The following is a 20,397-nucleotide window of genomic DNA, read 5'->3' as shown; positions in this document are numbered from 1 at the left end:
ATATATATATATATATATATATATATATATATATATATATATAAGTAGCTGACATATGTGTTTGTATGAAGAATTTTGTATTAAAAGTTTGTATAGCATTACGAGAATGGAAATGTTTTCAACATAAAAATTAATTCCAGTCCATTGCATAAGAATTACAGGAGTGTTGCTAACATGCTCCAAAAAGCAAGTATGTAACTTTCAGTCTAGGGCTAGGGAAATCGTATCCATTTATACATATATCCTCCTCGTAAATGCAAAAAGCACTTGGAATCAAATTTCTACTTACAAGCAGAAGAGCAGAACACCAACAACCAGAACCAGTCATCAGAATATTTTTGATTTGATTTAGCATCCAGCGAAAAAAAATCAAAATGAAAAGCACAACAAGCTTTGATCAATGGCTAATGAGTAGACAATAAAATACCTTAAGAATTAGCATCCTACGAGAGAAAGTGGCTTCAATTGTTACAGCGTTCCATCCATCCATGGCAAATCCACATTAAGTTAAGAAGGCATACCCATCGGTGCATCTGAGGAGCTTGAGAATTTTCCCTTCTTATTACGCCAAAGCCATATTTTGGATACAGAGAAGCTCTCACCCTGGCTCAAGCTACTAATCTTGTTTTCCTCCAAATCTCCATCAACTGAGAGATTCACCTTCTGTTCGGTCCCTCTGGCAGGCTTGATATCACGACTTTGCCGCTCATTGCTTAAGCCAACCCTGAGGTCTGTATCACCAAGCACATACTGATACGAACCCATTGAAAAACATCTTCTAGCATCTAAATTACTGCTACTAGTTTCTCCTCCTGCCTCCCCTACATCACCATTTAGCTTCCTGAATTTACCGAGTCTCACAGGTAAAACCCCCTTTTCAACAACAGTTCCTTCAATTTCGCCAGTCTTTTGACTAGGTATGAAAACATTATCTCCATCACCGGGACACCCGTCATCCTCTCGTAAGTCATCGAAATCAAACATTGGGTTTTCCATTGAAAACCCAGCTGTATTGAAAAGGGTTGCCCTGCAAAGAGGACATGTTGAGTTGGATAGCAGCCAAGTGTCGATACAGTTGATATGGAATGCATGGCTGCACATAGGAAGCAATCTCAGCTTGTCTTTCTCAGAAAATTCACACAGGCAAACAGGACAATCAAATGGCTCTTTTGGACCCACAATCTCTTTGTACTGAAAAACAGGAAGGGCATCTATAAAAGCCTGATCCAGACCAGAATCATGGAGATGGAAGAGCTGCTGTAACTGTCTTTGAAGCGCATCTGAACCAGATATTTCAGGGTACCTATTAGATTGGGAGGAAGCTGAAGAAGTTGGATGTTTTATGAGGAATCTAATAAGCAAGTGGAGCAAACCCGAGATGAAAAATAGTACAGCAAGAATCACTATAACGAAAAGAACAGCAGGGCTAATTCTAGAACCAGAAGATGAAGGATTTGAATCTTTATGGAAAACAGTATTAGTTGTAGATGGGGAAGACAACGATGAAGGTGGAAGAGGAGGTGGATAATAGTTTGGAACCCATGACGACATCTTCAAATGGCTATGTTCTTCCATCAACCATCTTTTCTTCTTGCTTCTGACATCCCTCCCAAAGATCATTTTCTCTCTTACCTATAAAATTCAAAAACAAACCCAACTCATCTTTCAGACAAAAGTAGTGTTCCTCAAATATCTTGCTTTCTGTTTCACTTTCGCTCGCTCGAAGATAATAGAAGCAGCTAGGAGGGTGCTAAAAGTAAATTTTGAAAAGGAAAAGAAAAAATTGAACGCTACTTTGTATGTATCGTACATCATCAAGTAAAACCCTTGGATAGCATTAACATGGAGAACAGAGGTTTGAAAACTTACCAAGCTTGATTCTCTCAGTCATGGCAGTAGATAATTAAAACCCTAAAGGGAAAGTGAAGTGAAATGAAATGCGGGTAGCATCTGCTTCTCTCTTCCTCTTTCTCGAGAATCACCCTCTGACCAAATTTATTAGAAATAACCAAAAGGAAATCTAAGACGCCACAGTGAGGCTGATGGTGGTGATGGCAGTGGCATTAATTTCAAAGTGCGAGTTAAAGGATGCCAAAAAGAACTGGTCGGGACCCACGTGCCTTTCCAGGCGCGTGAGATCTTAGCAGGTCAACCAGATGCGATAATTAATTGTCCTATATGGGCTTCTTTGCGGGCCTCTAAGCTGAGGCTTCAATGTCTTCGCTTCTGGATTGGTACACCGCCAAGTGTCATCGTAAAAAATTCATTATAAAACTATTGCTTATTTTTATGTTTTTGTTTTTGTTAGTTTTTTTTTTTAATATCCCGAGCAATAATCAAACTCTGCAGGAAGGAATGATTATTGGATGTATAGTTTAATCTTAATAAATTAATATTCTCAATTAAATAATATTTTTGACCGGTTATAAATTAATAATTTATTAAATTTATAAAAAAAATACATAGATTATGCTTAATGTATAAATTAGTAATACCCTTCCTAGTCATTCGAAGCAAGGGAAGTAAAAGAAGGATCATGAAGGCACCATTATGATGAGTTAAAAGATGGGCTGAGAGTGCACTGATGGTTATGGTTTAAAATGTTTTTATATTTAAAAATATATTTATTTTTTTTATTTTTAAAAAATTATTTTTAATATTAACGTATTAAAATTAAAATGATATAAAAATAAAAAATAAAAAGTTTAAATAAAAAAATTTAATTTTTTTAAAAACACTCTAACACTGCTTTATTCAACTGTTTGCTTGAATCTTTTTTTTTTTTCCCGCACATTCTGAAGATAGCAGTTTGAAAATATGAAAATCATATGATTGGTGGAAGCCTTCATCTCGTCCATGAAGAAATCTAAGTGGAAACGCCATTGCTTAGAATTGATTAGAAATCCTGGGATCCGCGGGTGCAAGAGAAGCATCAGCGAGACTTTGTCGTTGATCCGTCCGCTAAATAAGCTTCGTTGTCTGAAAGACTCTTTGTTTAGGTTCCTTCATATCACATCTTTGTTTCTTGTTCTGTTTGTTTTCTAGTGGAGTGGGAAGGGATAAGCTAGTGAGGGTGATGTCCATTGATGTAGCCGATGCCGACAAAAAAGAATAGAATAGACAATGGAAGGGAAGGATGCTAGTCGGACGAGCACCCTCTTTGGTTGGATCAACAACCTCTTCGGGTGGTGTTTTATCTCATGCCTCCTCTTATGATTACAGGCTTCGAGAATGGAAGTCAACCCCCGATCATCTTGTGCTAAATCATAGATATTTTGGAATGGATCAACCTTATTGGTTAGCTTAACCACTTTCCTTTACTTTGATTTACTATGATCAATCTTAGCTAGACCCTATTATAAGGTATGTTTTGACCAATTCATATTAAGCTTGCAAAGAAAAACAACGGTAAGGAGTTGGGTATGGATAGAATGGAGAATGTTTCTTGATCACTCTCTCAGAGATATGGCTATTGTACAAGGAAGCTATGTACACATTTTCAAACCGAAAGCAAGATCTTACAACCAAACATATATACATAACTCAATTAGATGGATCCAATGTTATCTGATTAAGATGTTGCATTAAGTCCATCTCTGTATAAGACATGTTCTAGTATAGAACTATTGTCTCTAACTTCATCCTCTTTATTAATCCCCATGATTTTTTTAATAATTTGCTTGCCATTCAACAATTATAAGGTTGCCTTGTTTTCTATTAGATAATTCAGAAGTTCTGAACACCCATTATATCATACTGCTTCAGCTTTTTTATTAGAATATGTAATTGTTGAATGAATACCTTCACATATGAGTTTTCATTCAAATTCTCAAAAGTTATGTTATCCATAAACCTAATTTGACAATATTGAAAACGATTTACAATTATATAAACATATATTGTTCCAGTCAAAATTACAAGATTCATTACATCTAAATATTTTTATCTTCTCAAGGTCTAGGATTTTAATTTCACAGTCCTCCAAAAAAAATTATTCTCAAAAAACTTTTGAATAGTAAAATTTTCAAATCCAAAATAGTTTATGGATTGGATAATAGGCTTATAAGTTCATGAGTTTGGACTTAAATTTGATTAATAAAAAATATATTCCCCCCTCTTATTAAGTTTTTATTTTATCAATAATTTTAGGGATTATGATGTAGTAAGTATGAATATATTCATGAATATTTATTAATAGATATTCAGGAATTATGAATATTTTATAATTTTGAGTAATTATGTTTTGGTTCTGAATCCTATAAATAATTGTTTGGATAGGTGGAAAGAAAATCTTAAAGATTTTTTGAGTTTCTTTTGTTGTTAGTTTTTGTAAGTCTTGTTCTCTTATTCATTCCTTTTAAACTAGATTTTAGGAATCCATTTTTGGAGAGAGAAAACTAAGTCAATATCATTAAATTCACGTACCTTAAAAAAAATACATGTTTTCAAACTGATGTTGTTGAAATCCTAAGAGAATTAGTGAAGAAAGTTCTTTTATATCAAGTAATGAGGAATTAAATCTTAAGAAAAAAAATTAATCATTAACAACAACCAAAATTTCATCTTAGTTATATTATAAAGACTTTAACAAGTAAGCACCTAAATTAATTTTGTTTAAGTATAAACTATATACTCGTTTAAAGTCTATTTAAGATTGTAGTTGCGGTTTCAAATACTTTTTGCTTAGAAATGTATCAAAGTAATATATTTAAATTATTTTTGAGATCAACACATCAAAATGATATGAAAACATAAAAATACTTAATTTTTAGCCAAAAAAATTGAAATTTTTTGAAATGCAAGTTAAACCGTGTTTCCAAACAGTCCCTTAGTATGTATATTAGGATTGTGTTTGAGTCTTTTTGATACACACATATTTATTTAGTAAACATACTAGCCTTTTTAATGATTGCAAGTTTACCATTTTCTTATTACATTGCATGACTATTTTCATAACCCAATTTTTTACCCTTTAATTTCTAAATATTATCAACATACAAAAAATTAAAAAATTAAAAAATATTCTTGATATATTTGTATTATTTTTAATATTTTCAGCATCTTCTCAAAAGATTTCAAAATTTCAAAATTTCTTTTTAATGCGTTCAATTTTAACATGCCATTTTCAAAAAAAAAATCAAAATACAAATAAAAATAACAAATAAAAAATATAATAAATTGCCAAGGAGACCAAAAGTGAAAAGAAAAAATAAGGGACTAAAGTAAATTTAGGTTGCTTGAGGACTAAATAATTGAGAGGAAGAAGATAATTTTTTTTACTAGTAAATAGTAAAGGAATCTCTCATAAAAAACTGGGAGGCTATTAAAAAAATTAAAAGAAAAATACCAAATTCTCTCTAGCTCATACATTCCTCCCAAATAAAAACCCTAATCACATTGTTTCTAAACCTAGCCATCAACCAACAAAAGATTATCACTCCTACCTTAATCATCATTTCAAAATTACATTCCTATTAAAAACTCACATAATAACAACCATCTCCATCATCTTTCTTAGCTCTTAGCAAAGATAATCATTTCACATTTAAGTATGCTTTTCATCATCTACTACACAGAAAAGGACACTAATAACCTTTTTCTCCTCAACGACCATAAACAACAACCTACTACTATCCATCGATGACCCTAACTCTCCCTCATAACTCATTTCAAAACAAAAACAACATTACAAACAATAACCTAAATACCATTAACCCAACACCATTGACTAATTCTCACCGTGACACTCCCTTCACCTCCATTATCAAACCCACAGTACCAGCTCATTACATAAGCTAACACCTAGTAGCATTATGCCATTAACAAGCTAACCCCAAATTGAAACACATTTCTATATCTTTTTTTAAACAATCTTGTACTATTCACCAACCAAGGTTGACCACCCAAGATAGCCTCATCTCCATTTCTTACCAGAAAAGGAAAGGACCAATACCAGTTGCTCCATCCACTATGACAACCTTGTGTTTTTCTCGAGGCCAAAACACCACTAGTGGTGGTGAGTTCCTCTAAGAAAGGTTCTCTTCCTTTTATTTCCACACTGTTTTCTCTTCTTCTCCCTCAGCCCCCATGAATTATAGCAGCTTAAGCATTTCTATAACAAGAGAAGTTAAACTAAGAAAGGAAAGAGATAGAAGGATCAAAGCTTTGAAAAGACAAATCTCCTCCTGGAGCAACAAGGAGCATCGCTATTAGTATAAGAGCAAAAACAAGATAAAGGAGCATTAGATCTACTAGCCCACTTCCCTCTAGTAGCAACAACATATGGATACACACACCAACACTATTCTTACACTTCCAGTCTCAATTTTGATAGTTCCTAGATATGGAAAGCACCTTGAAAGGTCAATTTAAAACCTTAAAACTTTTTTTTTGAAAAACTATAAAATTTATGAAATCTAGGAAAAGTTTTATTATTGTGTATAATTTTTGGACTCTTTAGACACTATTAATTAGGTTTGATATGTGTTTTTAATTTCAAAATGATATGATTATTTGTGTTGAATTATGACTTCTTTTTTTTTTACCATGATTACTTTTTGAACATTAAGTGTTGACATATGAATTATGTTTGGGTTTATATTGATCGGCTTGAATTAGTATATGATTTGAATATTATTCATGAAATTTATAAGATTTGATGTTTGATTGTTTGTTTTGTTAGATTATTAAGTTAGTGAATGGTGAAAGAATAACTTATTTTGAATTAGTGTCTAGCTTGATTTAAATACATTTTTATGTTTTTGCTAGACAAGCCGCAAATGGTTTTTAAAATTCTGAAAAAAAAATTAGGGATCATATCATTTTAAAATTATTATGGTCCCTCGCTTGTTCTTTAAATAATTTTGTCTAATGTTGAGCTGTAGACTTATATTGTAAGATACAGACTTGGTATTAAAAATGCATAATTTTTCTTAAAACTTCAAGAAAACTCAAAAGGATTTAGAAAAAATTTCTATTTCAAAAACACAAAAATAGAAACACAAAATTTTTCTTACGAAGAGAGATTTGTCTTAAATCTTGGATGAGATCAATAAATAAAAATATAATTTAGAATAATAATCAATTAGAATACATCGTATCATATGTAGGGTGCACTGGGAGTAATGTGTCTCCCTCTTGCATAACTAGTCTCATTGCCCAGACTTTAGCGGATTATAAGTTTTCTAGTAACCATAATATTAGGTGGCGATTCTTTTAAATCATAACTTTATGATTAAACTCCAAACTTCTTCATTTTAGAAGGTAGCTCCCCCATTTGACATGATGTATGCCATGATAGGATGATAACTTAAATTAGTCTTGACTGGTCACTTAGATCTATAACAAATTAAATATCTACATACTAAGTAAAGAAGAAAAGTCTCATTTTCTATCTAGAAGGGAAAATTTCTTTCTTTCTTGTCCATCTTTAACAAGATACTATATTTAAAAAGACCTATCCATAGGTTTTTAAATTGACTTGTGACCAGTTATGTAGGGGCATAAAGCTTTTCACCTTCTAGGTATAAGCCTTATATTAAAACCAAATCATATATGTTGATAATTTAGATTATGTACTTGAATATAAAAATGTTTTTTGACTTTTACTATAAGAGAGATAAGGCTGCTAGTAGTTTTATAATAGGTTTGATGGTAATCCTATATAATTGGATTGTATTAAATATTTTCTAAACTTTTAATTCTTCATTAAGATTTTATTGTGTTTTATCCAACCATTTAATGTAATGAGAACTCTAAGCAATGTTGGGATGAACTTCTTTTATATGTTAATGTTTACATGATCATCCTAGAATAGAAGTCTCTCTCTCCCTCTTTACATCTAAGATCAATATATTATCCTCTTCTTATGGATTTATTCTAAGCATGGACTAATATATTATTCAATCATGTTTTCTAGAGCATTCATGATAACAGACCAATGTACATTAAGGACATAATCTGTGTAGTTTTAAACTTGAATAATAAGATAAGGTTTTTACTATGTAGAGTTATTTTTATGTTTGAATAGAGAAGTTTAGAAAGATAACTTATAAAAAAAGAAAACTCTAGCAAGATAACTTATGGATATTACTGATTGATACAAATATAGAGGATTAACGCAAATAATTGAGCACAAATTGCACAAGGAATAAGATTTTACAATCCTTATCAATTATATATAATTTGTATAATATTAAGATTTGATGTTTGCATGAAATTTGATCTTTGTAACAATATAAATATGCCATTCACCAACTTGAAATGATACCCCATCCCTATATACATAATTTATTTTTAAATTTATTCATAGTTTTCAGCTATTTATTACTTTTTTTATTGATCTTTCTTTTATTTACAAGTTTTCTTTTATTTATGCTTTTATTTGATGTTACCTCTCTTTTCTTTTTAATGAGTTAAAGTCAAATTAAGAACTCCGTTTTATGATTTGATTAGCGAGGCTATTATATATAAAATTAAATTTCTAATTATAGTTTTTTTTATTAAAAGGAAAAAAAACCAAGAATAAAAAAAACTAATAACAAGTAGTATATTGATCAAATAATTAACGATCAATTAATAGGTTGACAATGATCAACATAAGACTATTTTTCAAATTAACACACACCAATATTTCAAATGATCAAAGCATAATCCTCAGGAAATAGTAAAAGAAAACACAACAATGCTAAGATAAGAGAAAGTAACAAATAGAGAGGAGAGAGTAGTATCTTCACAAATAAAGATGTTTATGTTTTTTTAAGAAAAAAAGAGAGATTATAAGAGGTTTGGGTAATTGGTTGAGTTGATAAAGGAAATTTTATAAATAGAAATAAATTTTTATATTGAGTATAGTAGTATTAATTATCCATCTAAATTCTAATTTTTTTTTTAAGGTTTTACTTAAAGCATGATTGAGATTGTAGTTATGATTGCTTTTTAAAGTATTTTATACTTAAAAATGTATTAAGATAATATTTTTTAAATTTTTTAAAAATTATTTTTAATATTGATGCATCAAAATAATATAAAAATACCAAAAATATATTAATTTGAAACAAAAAAAATAAAAATTTTAATTTTTTTTTAAATACTTTTTTAAAAAATAACATAGCTTTAAATTTTCTTTTAACCATAAGTATTCATGGAATATTCAACTAATTTGAATTGCGTTTGGGTGAGTATTCATACTATCATCCCTGTAACCCAACTGATAATTAAAAAAATGGAACATGAAAGACGAAAAAGAATACAAGAAGTGTAGGGGCCAATTCACAAATTACAAACTATCATGAGAAAGTACATAATTGTTTCAAATTTGATGGGACCAAAACATAATTCCACCTTCTTGTTTCGTCCTCGCATCATTTTCTAAATTCCTTTTAGGTACATAATATCAACACTATCATCTCTCCATTAGAAAAAATAAAAAATAAAAAATCTTGTTTGATTTTCTTTCTCTTGTTCGATTCTCTCTCTCTCACACACAGCTTCAACCAACAAAATAAAACTCACTTCTGCTCTTGGTCATCACTCAATTACGATCCTGCCCCTCCGCTCTCTAACCTCCCCCTCTTTCCGAAATGCCCTTCCATGGCCGCGTTATGACCTTCTTTCCTCTATAACACGACAAGATGGAATCGGTGGTTTCTAATCTCTGAAACGGTTTTCGTTTCTTCGCTCAATTTCTTCTAGAAGATTCTGTAAGACAATATTCTTAATGCCTTTTATTTGATTTGATTTGATTTGAATATTTATTTATTTCTAATTGTTGTTGGTTTATTGTGACTGCATGCTATCTCTATTTCATAATTGTGAAAATTAATAAAATTCTTCAGAATTTTTTTTAATTTTTTTAATGGTATGAGTGCATGCGTTTTTTTTTGGGTGGATTACGTTATTTATTTTTAAGAAAATTGTCAATTTCTTTAATTGAGGCATCACTTTTTTTTTGTCCTGGATAATGTTTCCCTTTTTTTCATAAATGTAGTGTTTTTGAGTATGTTTAGCTTGATGTTAATCTATGAATTTAATTTATTTCAGTAATTAGAGACCATATTTTAACCTCACCTTGTAGTATTTTAGAAGTGCTGTGCAGTTTTTACGCTTCTGTTGTGAATTAATCTGGCGTGTACTATGAGGAGCTTTTGCGTGTTTATGTCGGGCTTAAATAGCTCTTTTTAGTATATGCACAACCATGTTTTGGTGTCGATTCGTAGCAGTTCAGTTTGATCTATGAGAAGGAGTATCTGATGATCCTGTCTGATCAAACATAATAACTGTCTATTTTTAACATTAGCTACACAATAAAAACTGTTTTATAGGCTTTTTTTCTTGTCTTGTATTAGTATTTCAGCACTTCGTTATTAGGCATTTGAATATACTAGTTTTTTCTGTACTATTCATCATGTTCATTGGCAAAAGCTTGAGGGTCAGTTGTTTGGATGTCTGGAGAAGTACACGATTAATAAAAGATTCTTCTAGTGCATGTGTAATGGTCCACACAGTAAGAATGAAGGGGTTCTAACTACAATGTTATCGTGTGCCCGTAGGGAACTTTTAATAAACCTAAAGACACTTTTAGAAAAGCCTTTTTTTCATCTATCTATGAACAGACACACACATCCATATATATCAATTGTTCAAATAGAAGCACAAATGAGATGGATTCTAGAAAAAAAAGGGAGTTTTGGGTTTAATGAGAGTGGTATAAAATTAAAATGAGTTGTATTTCAATCATGTTTCCTGGAAATGTTAGATTTTTTAAAGTCACTTCTGTGCAACCTAGCAAAGCTTTGGGTTGAATAGTTCTTCATAAGGTTATTTTGTGAAGCAACCTGTTTGTGGATATCATGTAAATCAAATGGAAAGTTGCTAGCCATCCAGTGTCTTTTTATGGTTCTAATCCAAGTTATTTGGTAATTTGTACTACATTTTCTGGGCTCTGTGGCAACAGAATTTGCAATGCTTCTTCTTTTCCCAAGTTTGGCATTCAGGATTCTTAAGCTATTGATGCGTTTATATGTTGTATGATTAGTTTCTTGGGGTGAAATATATAGGTTATAGGGAAAAGCTCATTCATGCATTATGATGTTTGAAACAGGTATCCATTTTGAAGATTGGCCTGTTTTGTGATGCCTATTTTATTGTTGCATTCTAGCACAGGAGGCTCCAAGGACCTAACTGTTTTTTCTTTCTTTCTGCTTTCACTAAATGCTACCTTTTGATTTTGCTTAGTTTTCTTCTTCATCTCACTAGTACAACTCAAGGTACCAATTACTTCGCACTATAATTGAGATAAAATGTAGTAAAAGGCTTGTATATAGGACTTCTTGCTTTAGTTGCATTAACTGTTGATCTTTATGCAGATCTGTAACTAAATCACTGGTAGCTGTGAAATTTTAACTCTTAGCATAAGCTGTCAGATTATGCGAATCTGTTGCATGTCTTATAAGAGACATAATCCCAAAATAATCGCTGATGCCTCTATTCAATCTTTATGCCGCTGGTGGTGTCACACCCATTTAAGCTCAATTGTTTACTTGAAGCTGAAGGCTAACATTTAAGGCTGGATGATCACTTATTAAAGAAGAGTTATTTTTTGTTTGAGTTTTGTGCCGGTTCGCCTTCAATTTTGTGAAGATATGTATTGACAATTGTTTTACATATGTGAAAGCATGGTATTCTAAGTTGTTGATGTGATAGAAAACTTCTATCTGTTTTCTTTCTTGACATTTTTGATGGGTGATATTTTTAATCTTTTTATTGACGGTAATCAGAGACTTCATGGATTTTTCTTTATCTTATCATTTATGATCATACTTCTAGTTGTTCTAGTAAGGAAAAATAAGGTAAAGATTTCCTTGTTCAATCAAATTGGCTAGTAGCACACCTAATTTCCTATAGGTGAGCTTCATCTTGAGTGTGACAATGAGGCTTACCCCACTGCATTTTGCTCGGCTTAGTAGCTTTGAGATTCCTAAATTAATCGAGGAGAATAGAAGTGATAGATTGTATTAGAAGGGAAATGGTTTGACTCATCAAGTTATTATATGTTGCTATGCACTGGAATTTTTCATGGTGGTTGTCTCACTAATTATTCAAGACTTCCTATGTCAGGAGATTTTGGCATATTATGACTGAAGGAGCTTAACCCCTTTATGAAATGAAACCCCAGCTTCCACAGACCCTTAGCAGAAAAAATCGATTAGAAATAGTGAAATTTATGTTGGAAGTAGCTTCTGAACCTCTGGAACCCAGACTTTAGTAACCTTGTTTTTCCCTTCATAATAAGATTTGTTGAAAAAGATACTGTTGACTAATTTGATTCCTGTCAAACAACCTATTGGATAGGAGCCTTATGAATACAAGTTACTGCTTAACTCACACAAACACATTGATGTAAATGAGAATTACAACTGCTAATCTTTGTTTCTTTCTATGGAAGAGTTCATCTGTGTTTCTTTTTCATTCCTGTTGTTGCTTACCTCTTTCCTGATTCCAGGTTGCCATTCAGTTGTTGAAGAAATCCCAGCAATCAAACTGTTTTGATTGCTACATCTAGAGAGAGTTTGGGAATTTGATGCCACAAAACAACCATCTACTTTTTGTAAGTGTTGTAAATGGAGCTGAAAGTTTCGCCACTAAAGACAGGTGGTCTTTCTCCTGCTGATTGCATTAGCGATCCTGAGGAGAAGGAAGTCAGTGATGAGGATGATGATGATCGCAACCATAAGCATCGTAGACGAGAGACGCGTTCTCAATCTTTGGAGAGAGATTCTCTGGAACCAGTTTCTACAAGGCCATACAGGAAGCATAACAAACACTTTGAAAATGGGCATCCTTTCCGGGAAAATGAATCTCAAGCTCGTGAAACCTGGAAAAATTATAACTCTGTTTCTCTTGAGAAGGACTTTGCCACAAAGTTTGAAAGAATACGACCTGACCTAATGTCATTACCCCGAATGCCTGTGGATTTGAATCAAAGAATCCGGTTAAACCAAACCATTTCTGGAGATCCTGGTCCTAGCAGGGGAAGAGGAAGGGAGTCTGGTTCTTGGAGCCAACGTGATTCTAGGTTCAGCTCAGTTGGCATTGCTTCTCAAATGGCTCACTTGGGGCCAAGCCTCTTTGCCGGGAGGGGGTTGGCAAATGTTTCAAATGTGCAGAGTGCATCCTGGAATGCTTTTGGTTTAATGCCAAGAATGTCAAATGGTGGCCTGGATACACTCCATCCCATTGGGTTGCAAGGAACGCTCAGACCAGCAGTAAATTCTTCATTGAACATGGGCATTCCTCACCAGAGGTGTAGAGATTTTGAGGAGCGTGGATTTTGTTTAAGAGGGGACATGTGTCCATTGGAGCATGGTGTCAATCGCATCGTGGTTGAAGATGTTCAGGTATGTCTTTTGAATATGTATATTATGTTACTGATCATGGATATCCATTTCTTATCTGACTTAGCATCTGAGGCAGGAAGAGACGAATCCATGCACTAAATGGTTCTGGTTGTATGTTGCCATCATTTTGTGTTTTTTGATCTTCTTCTCATTTGTGTTTGCAGCTGTTGAAATGTCTCTGACCTTGATTTCCAAGATCTAAGAAATCCTGATTGCAGAGTTTAATGTGACTTGACATCTATTATTATGCATGAAACCATATAATAATTCATGCTTTTTTTATTTTTATTTTATTTTTAACCCGGACTATTTTGTTTCTAACATTCTCTAGATGCTTGGTTGCTGGAAAACCTGAATGTATGACTCTTTTGAATACCTGATTCAGATTGTTTTATTAATTAATGTTTTGTGTGTTTTTGTTACAATTTCTTTTGCCCATCAATGACTCTTTTTTAAGTTCATTTAACACATTCCTGTGTCTTGTCTTATGGCAAATTTATCATTCATTTCTGTGTGTGACATCTACCAATTGTTTATAGCTTGTCTAGTTATTTTTAGCTGTCTAACTTAGAGAAGCCTTAGATGTGGGAGCAGAGCTACACTTTTAGGCCACCAAGATCCTCTTGGACATGAATCAATTTTGTTGTAGCCTTCAAATGTGCTGAAACAATGGAGTTGGCATTAATTTCTTTTCTCTTCATGGTCAGCCAGTAATTGTATTTGACCTTTTTTTTTTTTAACCTATGCTGGATGATCAAAGCATTCAGTGAAATGGTTGGAAGAGGAATCATATTTTAGTGATTTTTTATTACCTAATTATTCCATTATAGATTGTTTACACAAACTCAAGGGAAGAGACTCAAAATAAGAAAAAGCTCAGAACTTCCTGGCAGAATTCCGTGCTGGGGTCACTCCTGGGATTTGATATTGCATTTGCTGATACTATTTGATGCAATTGGGTTTTTATTGTCATGATTATTGGGGTTATTTTTAATTTGCCACAAGTAATTTATTCTTTCACCACTTGCAGAGCCTTTCACAGTTTAATCTCCCTGTTTCACTTCCACGTGCCCAACTACCTGGAACAACTTCTGGACTGGGGGCTGTGCCAACAGTTGGTGCCCCTCCAGCCACATTGATGAATAGCAAAGGAATGCATGGAAAAAGTAACAAGCCTGGAATAGTTGATGATGGCTTGGGTCTGAACGGTGCATGTAGTGGTTCTGTTAGTGTGAGTGGAGGAGACTTGTATGACCCAGATCAGCCCCTGTGGAATGACAATGGTCCTGAAACTTCTAGTACACTTTTAGCACCACATTCACCTAAATTTGGTGAAACTGAATCCATGATAAGTGTGGATCCTTCTGATCACACTCATGCCAGGTCACGTGATGGTGCTGATAATGAATGCCCGATTAGAAGCACTGGGACTGCTGTGGGTTTTCAAGGCATGAATTCTTCTGTTTGGGGTAGAATTGGGGCTTTGAACAATAGACTAGATGTGAAAGAGAAAATCGATTCCACAGTAAGTATGTCAAGTTACATGGAGAGTGAATCCAAGGAAGATCAGGGTGCATTAGACAATGTTCATGGTACTTCTCGTCAAGGAAAGCGCACTAATTTTGATGATTGTGGAACAAAAACCATGGATTCACCTGCCAAGATACATAGCGATACCATGCGTCACACGCGGAAACCATCTCAAAAAGCACTGCGAACACTATTTGTGAACGGCATTCCGCATAAAAGCAACAAAAGAGACGCTCTACTTTCTCATTTTCAAAAATTTGGTGCGGTTATTGACATTTATATTCCATTGAACAGTGAGCGAGCATTTATTCAGTTTTCTAAAAGGGAAGAGGCAGAAGCTGCTCTAAGGGCACCTGATGCTGTAATGGGCAATCGTTTTATCAGACTGTGGTGGGCTAATCGTGATAGCATACCTGATGATGCTACTTCCCGGGGTGTTCCTGCTACTTCAGTTCTACCCCATCTGTCTATTGGTAACAGTGGAAAGGATAATCTTCAGTTGGCTATTTCAAAGACTACTGTAGTCCCTACCTCTGATACTTCTATGCCCGCCACTGACCACCATAAGGTCCACATCACAAATGGTCCAGAGGTTTCTCCTCCTGTGCAGAAGAAGCTAGAGAGTTTAGAACAATTGAAGGAGGAACTTCGCAAGAAACAGGAGCTGCTGGATCAGAAGCGAAATGACTTTCGGCGTCAGTTGCACAAACTTGAGAAACAAGTAATGCCAACATTCTGAATATTGTTTACCAAGCATATATGATCATATAGAGTCAAAATTAGGCTACTACTTTTGGAGCCAAAATTCTATAATGCTTGTGTATGTGGTGGCACTGAAACTCACCTTTTGAATCCTGAATATAGAGCAAAGCATGGATGACACTTACGTGCATCTTAGATAATATAGAGTCTGTATATTAATCTTGAGCCTGTGGGGCAGTCCTGGTTTGCATCTGTTGTTATTTACGGAACAATGCTGGGAGCAGTGAGAGAAATAATTATGTAGAGAATGCATGCCTTTCTCACAAGTAAACGGATTCATGATAGCTGTAGTTATCTTTTCAGCCCACATGCACACACACAACCAAGATAACATATGAAGCTGACTGTATGCTTCTATCTCTTGCTCTCAAATTTTGCGCTTTGCAGGCTACAGGAGTCAAGGGTGAGGTAGCAGCGGAGCCTGCTTCTAAGAGACAAAAAACTGGAATAGCATCAGATGTTGCCAAAGCTACTACTACGAGGCCTGCTGATCCAGGTGCTGGTGTCACATCACCACATGCTGGGATAGTGGATAAGAACAAAAGAATGGAGAATATTGTGTCTTCTAGTACCAAAACAAGTACAGTGATGGTTCTGCAGGAGTCTGCTGGCTCAAAGCAATCAATTCATCCATTAGCACCTGTTGGGCCTCCTTTTTTGATGAATAAATACAAGCTGGACAACCGACCCACAGCGTTTAGAGTTATTTCACCTTTACCAGCTGGTTTGGCAAATGTCTCTCCCTCCCTCCCTCCCTCCCTCTCTATTTATATATATATCCTTTGTGTGTGTGTTGCCACCAGTCCATGTATAACAGTGTAATAGTAGCGGATGCATATCTTATCTTGTTGTTTGTCTCGTGATTTGTGCGTGTGTTGCCACCATCCCATGTATAACAGTGTAATAGTAGTGGATGCATATCTTTTCTTATTGTTTGTCTTGTGTTCCTTCTCAGTCATGTCATGATAAAATGCTTAAAACAGGGTAAACTGATGTATTGTTGCCTTGCAGGTTGCTGCTTTGAAGGAACACTTCTCATCATATGGTTATCTTTCTTCCGTGGAGCTAGAAGATGAGCCTGGTGATTACGATGGTGATGGCAATGGTGATGGATCAGATACAGTAAAAAGTTGTTCAGCTCGTGTGACTTTTGCTACTCGCCGATCTGCTGAGAGAGCATTCCTTAATGGTAAATGTTGGCAAGGCAAGAATTTGAAGTTTGAGTGGCTGATGTCTAGCACTTCTAGCGTTGGAGAAAATTCATCTGCTCCCAAGTGTCTTGTACATGCTGATGTCCAGCCTGTTAAAAAACTAGCTCGTATGGATTCCCAGGAAGTTTCTGCATCAGGAAATGGAGAACCTGAAGATCCAGAGAGAAATAATGGTGCTGGCCCAACAGAGTTGGATAAGTGCTGTTCAGCCTCAATTTCAGGTGAGGTAGAGGAGTCACCAAAACGTGAGCCTAGTCCGAAGTCAATATCTCCTGAGAAAGAGTCAACAGAAACGGACCCTAGTCAAACTGCAATGTCAGAGAAAGAGAGCCCCGAAGGCATTTTCTGTTTGACGATGGGTTGATCGACAGACTTGTACAGTGAGGTAAAATGCTAAATCTTTTGGACCCTGGTTTTCAGGAGTCTCCCTGACATTTTGATATCTCAATAGTGTTATTTCATGCATGGGACCTGTAAAAAAAAAAAAAAAAAATTGAGGAAAAAAGAAGGGAATTTTGAGATTTTTTATGCCACCTTGGATAGTGGTTGTCTAATCGTTAACTGGCAAATTATGTTGTCTTTTAGCTTAGAATGTTTAGGACTAAGGGATTAAATCAAAACTTCTGTTTGGAATTAATTAAATGCTTACGCAAATGATATTGGAGATCACATTCCCATTCAGTTGGGATCTGTTGCTCTTGCAATTCTTTTTGTGGTTGTTTCTGAAATGGAGGACGGCACCGATTCCTTTGAGATATTCATTTCTTCCTGTTTTCCGCGGGAAATGCACTTATTTTATTAGCCTTTTCTTTTCTTTTCGCCTGCACTCATGCGTCATTTCGAAACACTAGTAGAACTATAATATAAGACGCTCATACGAAGTCTTCAGTGCAATTAAAGAGGCCAAAATTCAGTTTGGTCCTTTAATTATAAAATTGTGTACTTTCATTCTTAGTTAATCAAGCTCGAAAAAACAAGTGGATATTCCTAATAGTAAAGTTGCATCAACAAATAATAGTCATAACTAGTCATTTGGCTCTTGATTTGCTGTGTGTTGGATATATTTTTTTCTAGAAATAAATAAATTGTATACACGGTTTTTTATGCTTTTTGTAGTTAAAATAATTCCAAGTAAAAATAAAAAAAATTATGGATACATGTAATTAAATAAATAGAGAATTGTGTTAATAAATAAAAAAAATCATAAACAATAACTTAAAAAAACAAGAGATAAATATAGATTAACATATCTAATCTTGTAAGATAAAGATTTATTTGGTTGTGTTTGTTAATTTTATTTATTAAAATAATTTTTTTTCAATCAAATGATAATAGAAATAGATATATATATTAATTTGATTGAATACAATAAAAAAAAATATCATACAAGACTACACATTAAAAAATTCAATTATGCAAAACAAAATTTAAGAACAAAATAAAAAAATTCAAACAATAAATTCATAATAAAATGTGAGAGTGATCACTGTAGTGTATATATAGTAAAAAAGCCATGTCTTTTTTATTTTTAGTAATATTTCTTTGTGAGAGTGATCACTGTAGTGTATACATAGTAAAAAAGCTATGTCTTTTTTATTTTTAGTAATATTTCTTGTATTTCATCCAAATTTGAATACACCATAACAAAATTATAATATAAATTTACTAATTGAAGTATTAGATAAAATTGTTAGTTTAAAAATAATAAGTGTGAAACAAGGGTATCCTTAAGATGATTTTTGTGTTTACCAAGATTAAAAAACTATTTGGTATCATGATAATTTTTGTTTTTTGTTCAATCATTAAAAAAAAAACTATTTGCTTAGTCAAATAACTTTGCTTTTTATACCGAGTTCATATATAATTGCGATTTAAATCTTAATTTTGTAGAAGCTAAAATAGTTTGCTTTTCAATTCATGAAAACCTGTTATTTATTTATTTTGCAAGGAAATATTCATTTTATAGCAATTTCAACCAAATGTATTTTAAATTTATTTTTTTAAACAGTAACTAAGTAACTAAAAATGTTTTTCTTAAATCTATTTTTTTTTAAATGCCAAACACATATTAAATATACCTTTTTTTTGTTTTTTTATTGACGTGGGGTGTCCGGGCCAGCTTGCGCGCACAACGACTAATCCCCACGACCCATTGAATACCCTATAAACCTAGTAGGCATGTAAGGCATCGCGAGAATGACAGACGTGCATGCCAGGGCTCGAACTCAGGGCAGTGGAAGGAGACAAGCTTCTTTTTAAATATACCTTTTTAAAGGATAGGTTAGTTATAGATCACATCTAATGGACTATAATTGTCTAACTTTCCCCCATCGTGGCTAATGATATTAAAATGGACGAGAAAAGGTATTAAAAGATCATGTACAATACTCGTATAAATATTTTATGCTTATCACTCCAAGACAAAAAATTAAAGAGATATAAATATAAATAACCCACCACTATATATATATATATATATTAAATCACAACTTTAGTGATATAAAATTATAAGATAATAGTTTAGCACCCAAGAAGATACATAATTTAATAAAGTGTAAAAAAATGCCATAATTAAAAACTTTTAATTCAATCTCAACATATAATGCAAAATACAAGGCTAAATGATCAATATATACTTGGAATAATATGTCAAGTATAAAAATAACCAAAATGATATTATCTTCGTCAAATAAATAATTTTGATAGAAAACTAGATTTATAATAACTAAACATGTCTTTTTTACCTATAAAAAAAATACAACAAACACCTAAAAACTAAATTTACCATCTGAATAGGAAAACTAAATGACATTAGCTTCTAATATGTAACTCCAAACCATAAATGGTTAGAACTTGAAAAAATCATATTATGAACTCAAAACTTCATATGATAAGTACAATTTACCATGTAATAAAGAAACAAAAACTCAATCTCAAAGTTGGTCGGTAGCATCTAAACCACACATTTTACTTGCTAACCCAAACTCAACTAACCTAATATCTTTGGGATGATTTGATGACACTTCTATTTTATGATCCATTGGTTAGAAAAAATTTGTTCACATGAATCATATATACTATAATTAACACGATCAAAAGATTGATATCTTCTTCCAATTCAAAATTGTCGAAGCAATAAATAACCTGGCAAGACATTCAAAATTATCGAAGCAATAAATAATCTGGCAAGACTAAGATCAAACTACTAGGAAAACGTGCATGCCAAGGCTCGAACTCAGGGCAGTGGAAGGAGACAAGCTCCTTTTTAAATATACCTTTTTAAAGGATAGGTTAGTTATAGATCACATCTAATGGACTATAATTGTCTAACTCCCCCCCATCGTGGCTAGTGATACTAAAATGGATGGGAAAAGGTATTAAAAGATCATGTACAATACTCGTATAAATATTTTATGCTTATCACTCCAAGACAAAAAATTAAAGAGATATAAATATAAATAACCCACCACTATATATATATATATATATATATATAT

General features: G+C 33.1%; 2 protein-coding genes across 3 annotated transcripts; one reads left to right on the top strand and one right to left on the bottom strand.

The window, feature by feature from the left end:
* Positions 1-115: 115 nt before the first annotated feature.
* LOC105113169 (RING-H2 finger protein ATL46-like) lies at positions 116-2,063 on the bottom strand. 2 transcript variants are annotated; one of them, XR_839892.1, is made up of 3 exons: positions 1,870-2,063; positions 428-1,632; positions 116-281 (listed from the first exon to the last, which is right to left on the bottom strand). XR_839892.1 is itself a non-coding variant. In XM_011009218.1 (2 exons), exon 2 carries the CDS (start codon positions 1,618-1,620, stop codon positions 508-510), a length of 1,113 nt encoding a protein of 370 aa, XP_011007520.1. In that variant the 5' UTR covers positions 1,621-1,632; positions 1,870-2,063; the 3' UTR covers positions 116-507. The 2 variants fall into 2 exon arrangements, 1 of the variants encoding a protein (XP_011007520.1); XM_011009218.1 differs by having other exon boundaries at positions 116-1,632.
* A 7,347-nt stretch (positions 2,064-9,410) lies between these two features.
* Positions 9,411-17,655, top strand: LOC105113168 (zinc finger CCCH domain-containing protein 41-like). Its single transcript, XM_011009217.1, has 5 exons — positions 9,411-9,701; positions 12,503-13,397; positions 14,428-15,648; positions 16,077-16,424; positions 16,701-17,655. Exons 2-5 carry the CDS (start codon positions 12,621-12,623, stop codon positions 17,262-17,264), a joined length of 2,910 nt encoding a protein of 969 aa, XP_011007519.1. The 5' UTR covers positions 9,411-9,701; positions 12,503-12,620; the 3' UTR covers positions 17,265-17,655.
* The last annotated feature ends 2,742 nt before the right edge of the window (positions 17,656-20,397 follow it).

Source organism: Populus euphratica, unplaced genomic scaffold, assembly GCF_000495115.2.
Source record: "Populus euphratica unplaced genomic scaffold, PopEup_1.0 scaffold395.1, whole genome shotgun sequence".
Classification (NCBI taxonomy): Eukaryota; Viridiplantae; Streptophyta; class Magnoliopsida; order Malpighiales; family Salicaceae; genus Populus; species Populus euphratica.
The sequence above is the reverse complement of the archived record's forward strand: the minus strand, read 5'-3'. Positions and strand labels throughout refer to the sequence as shown.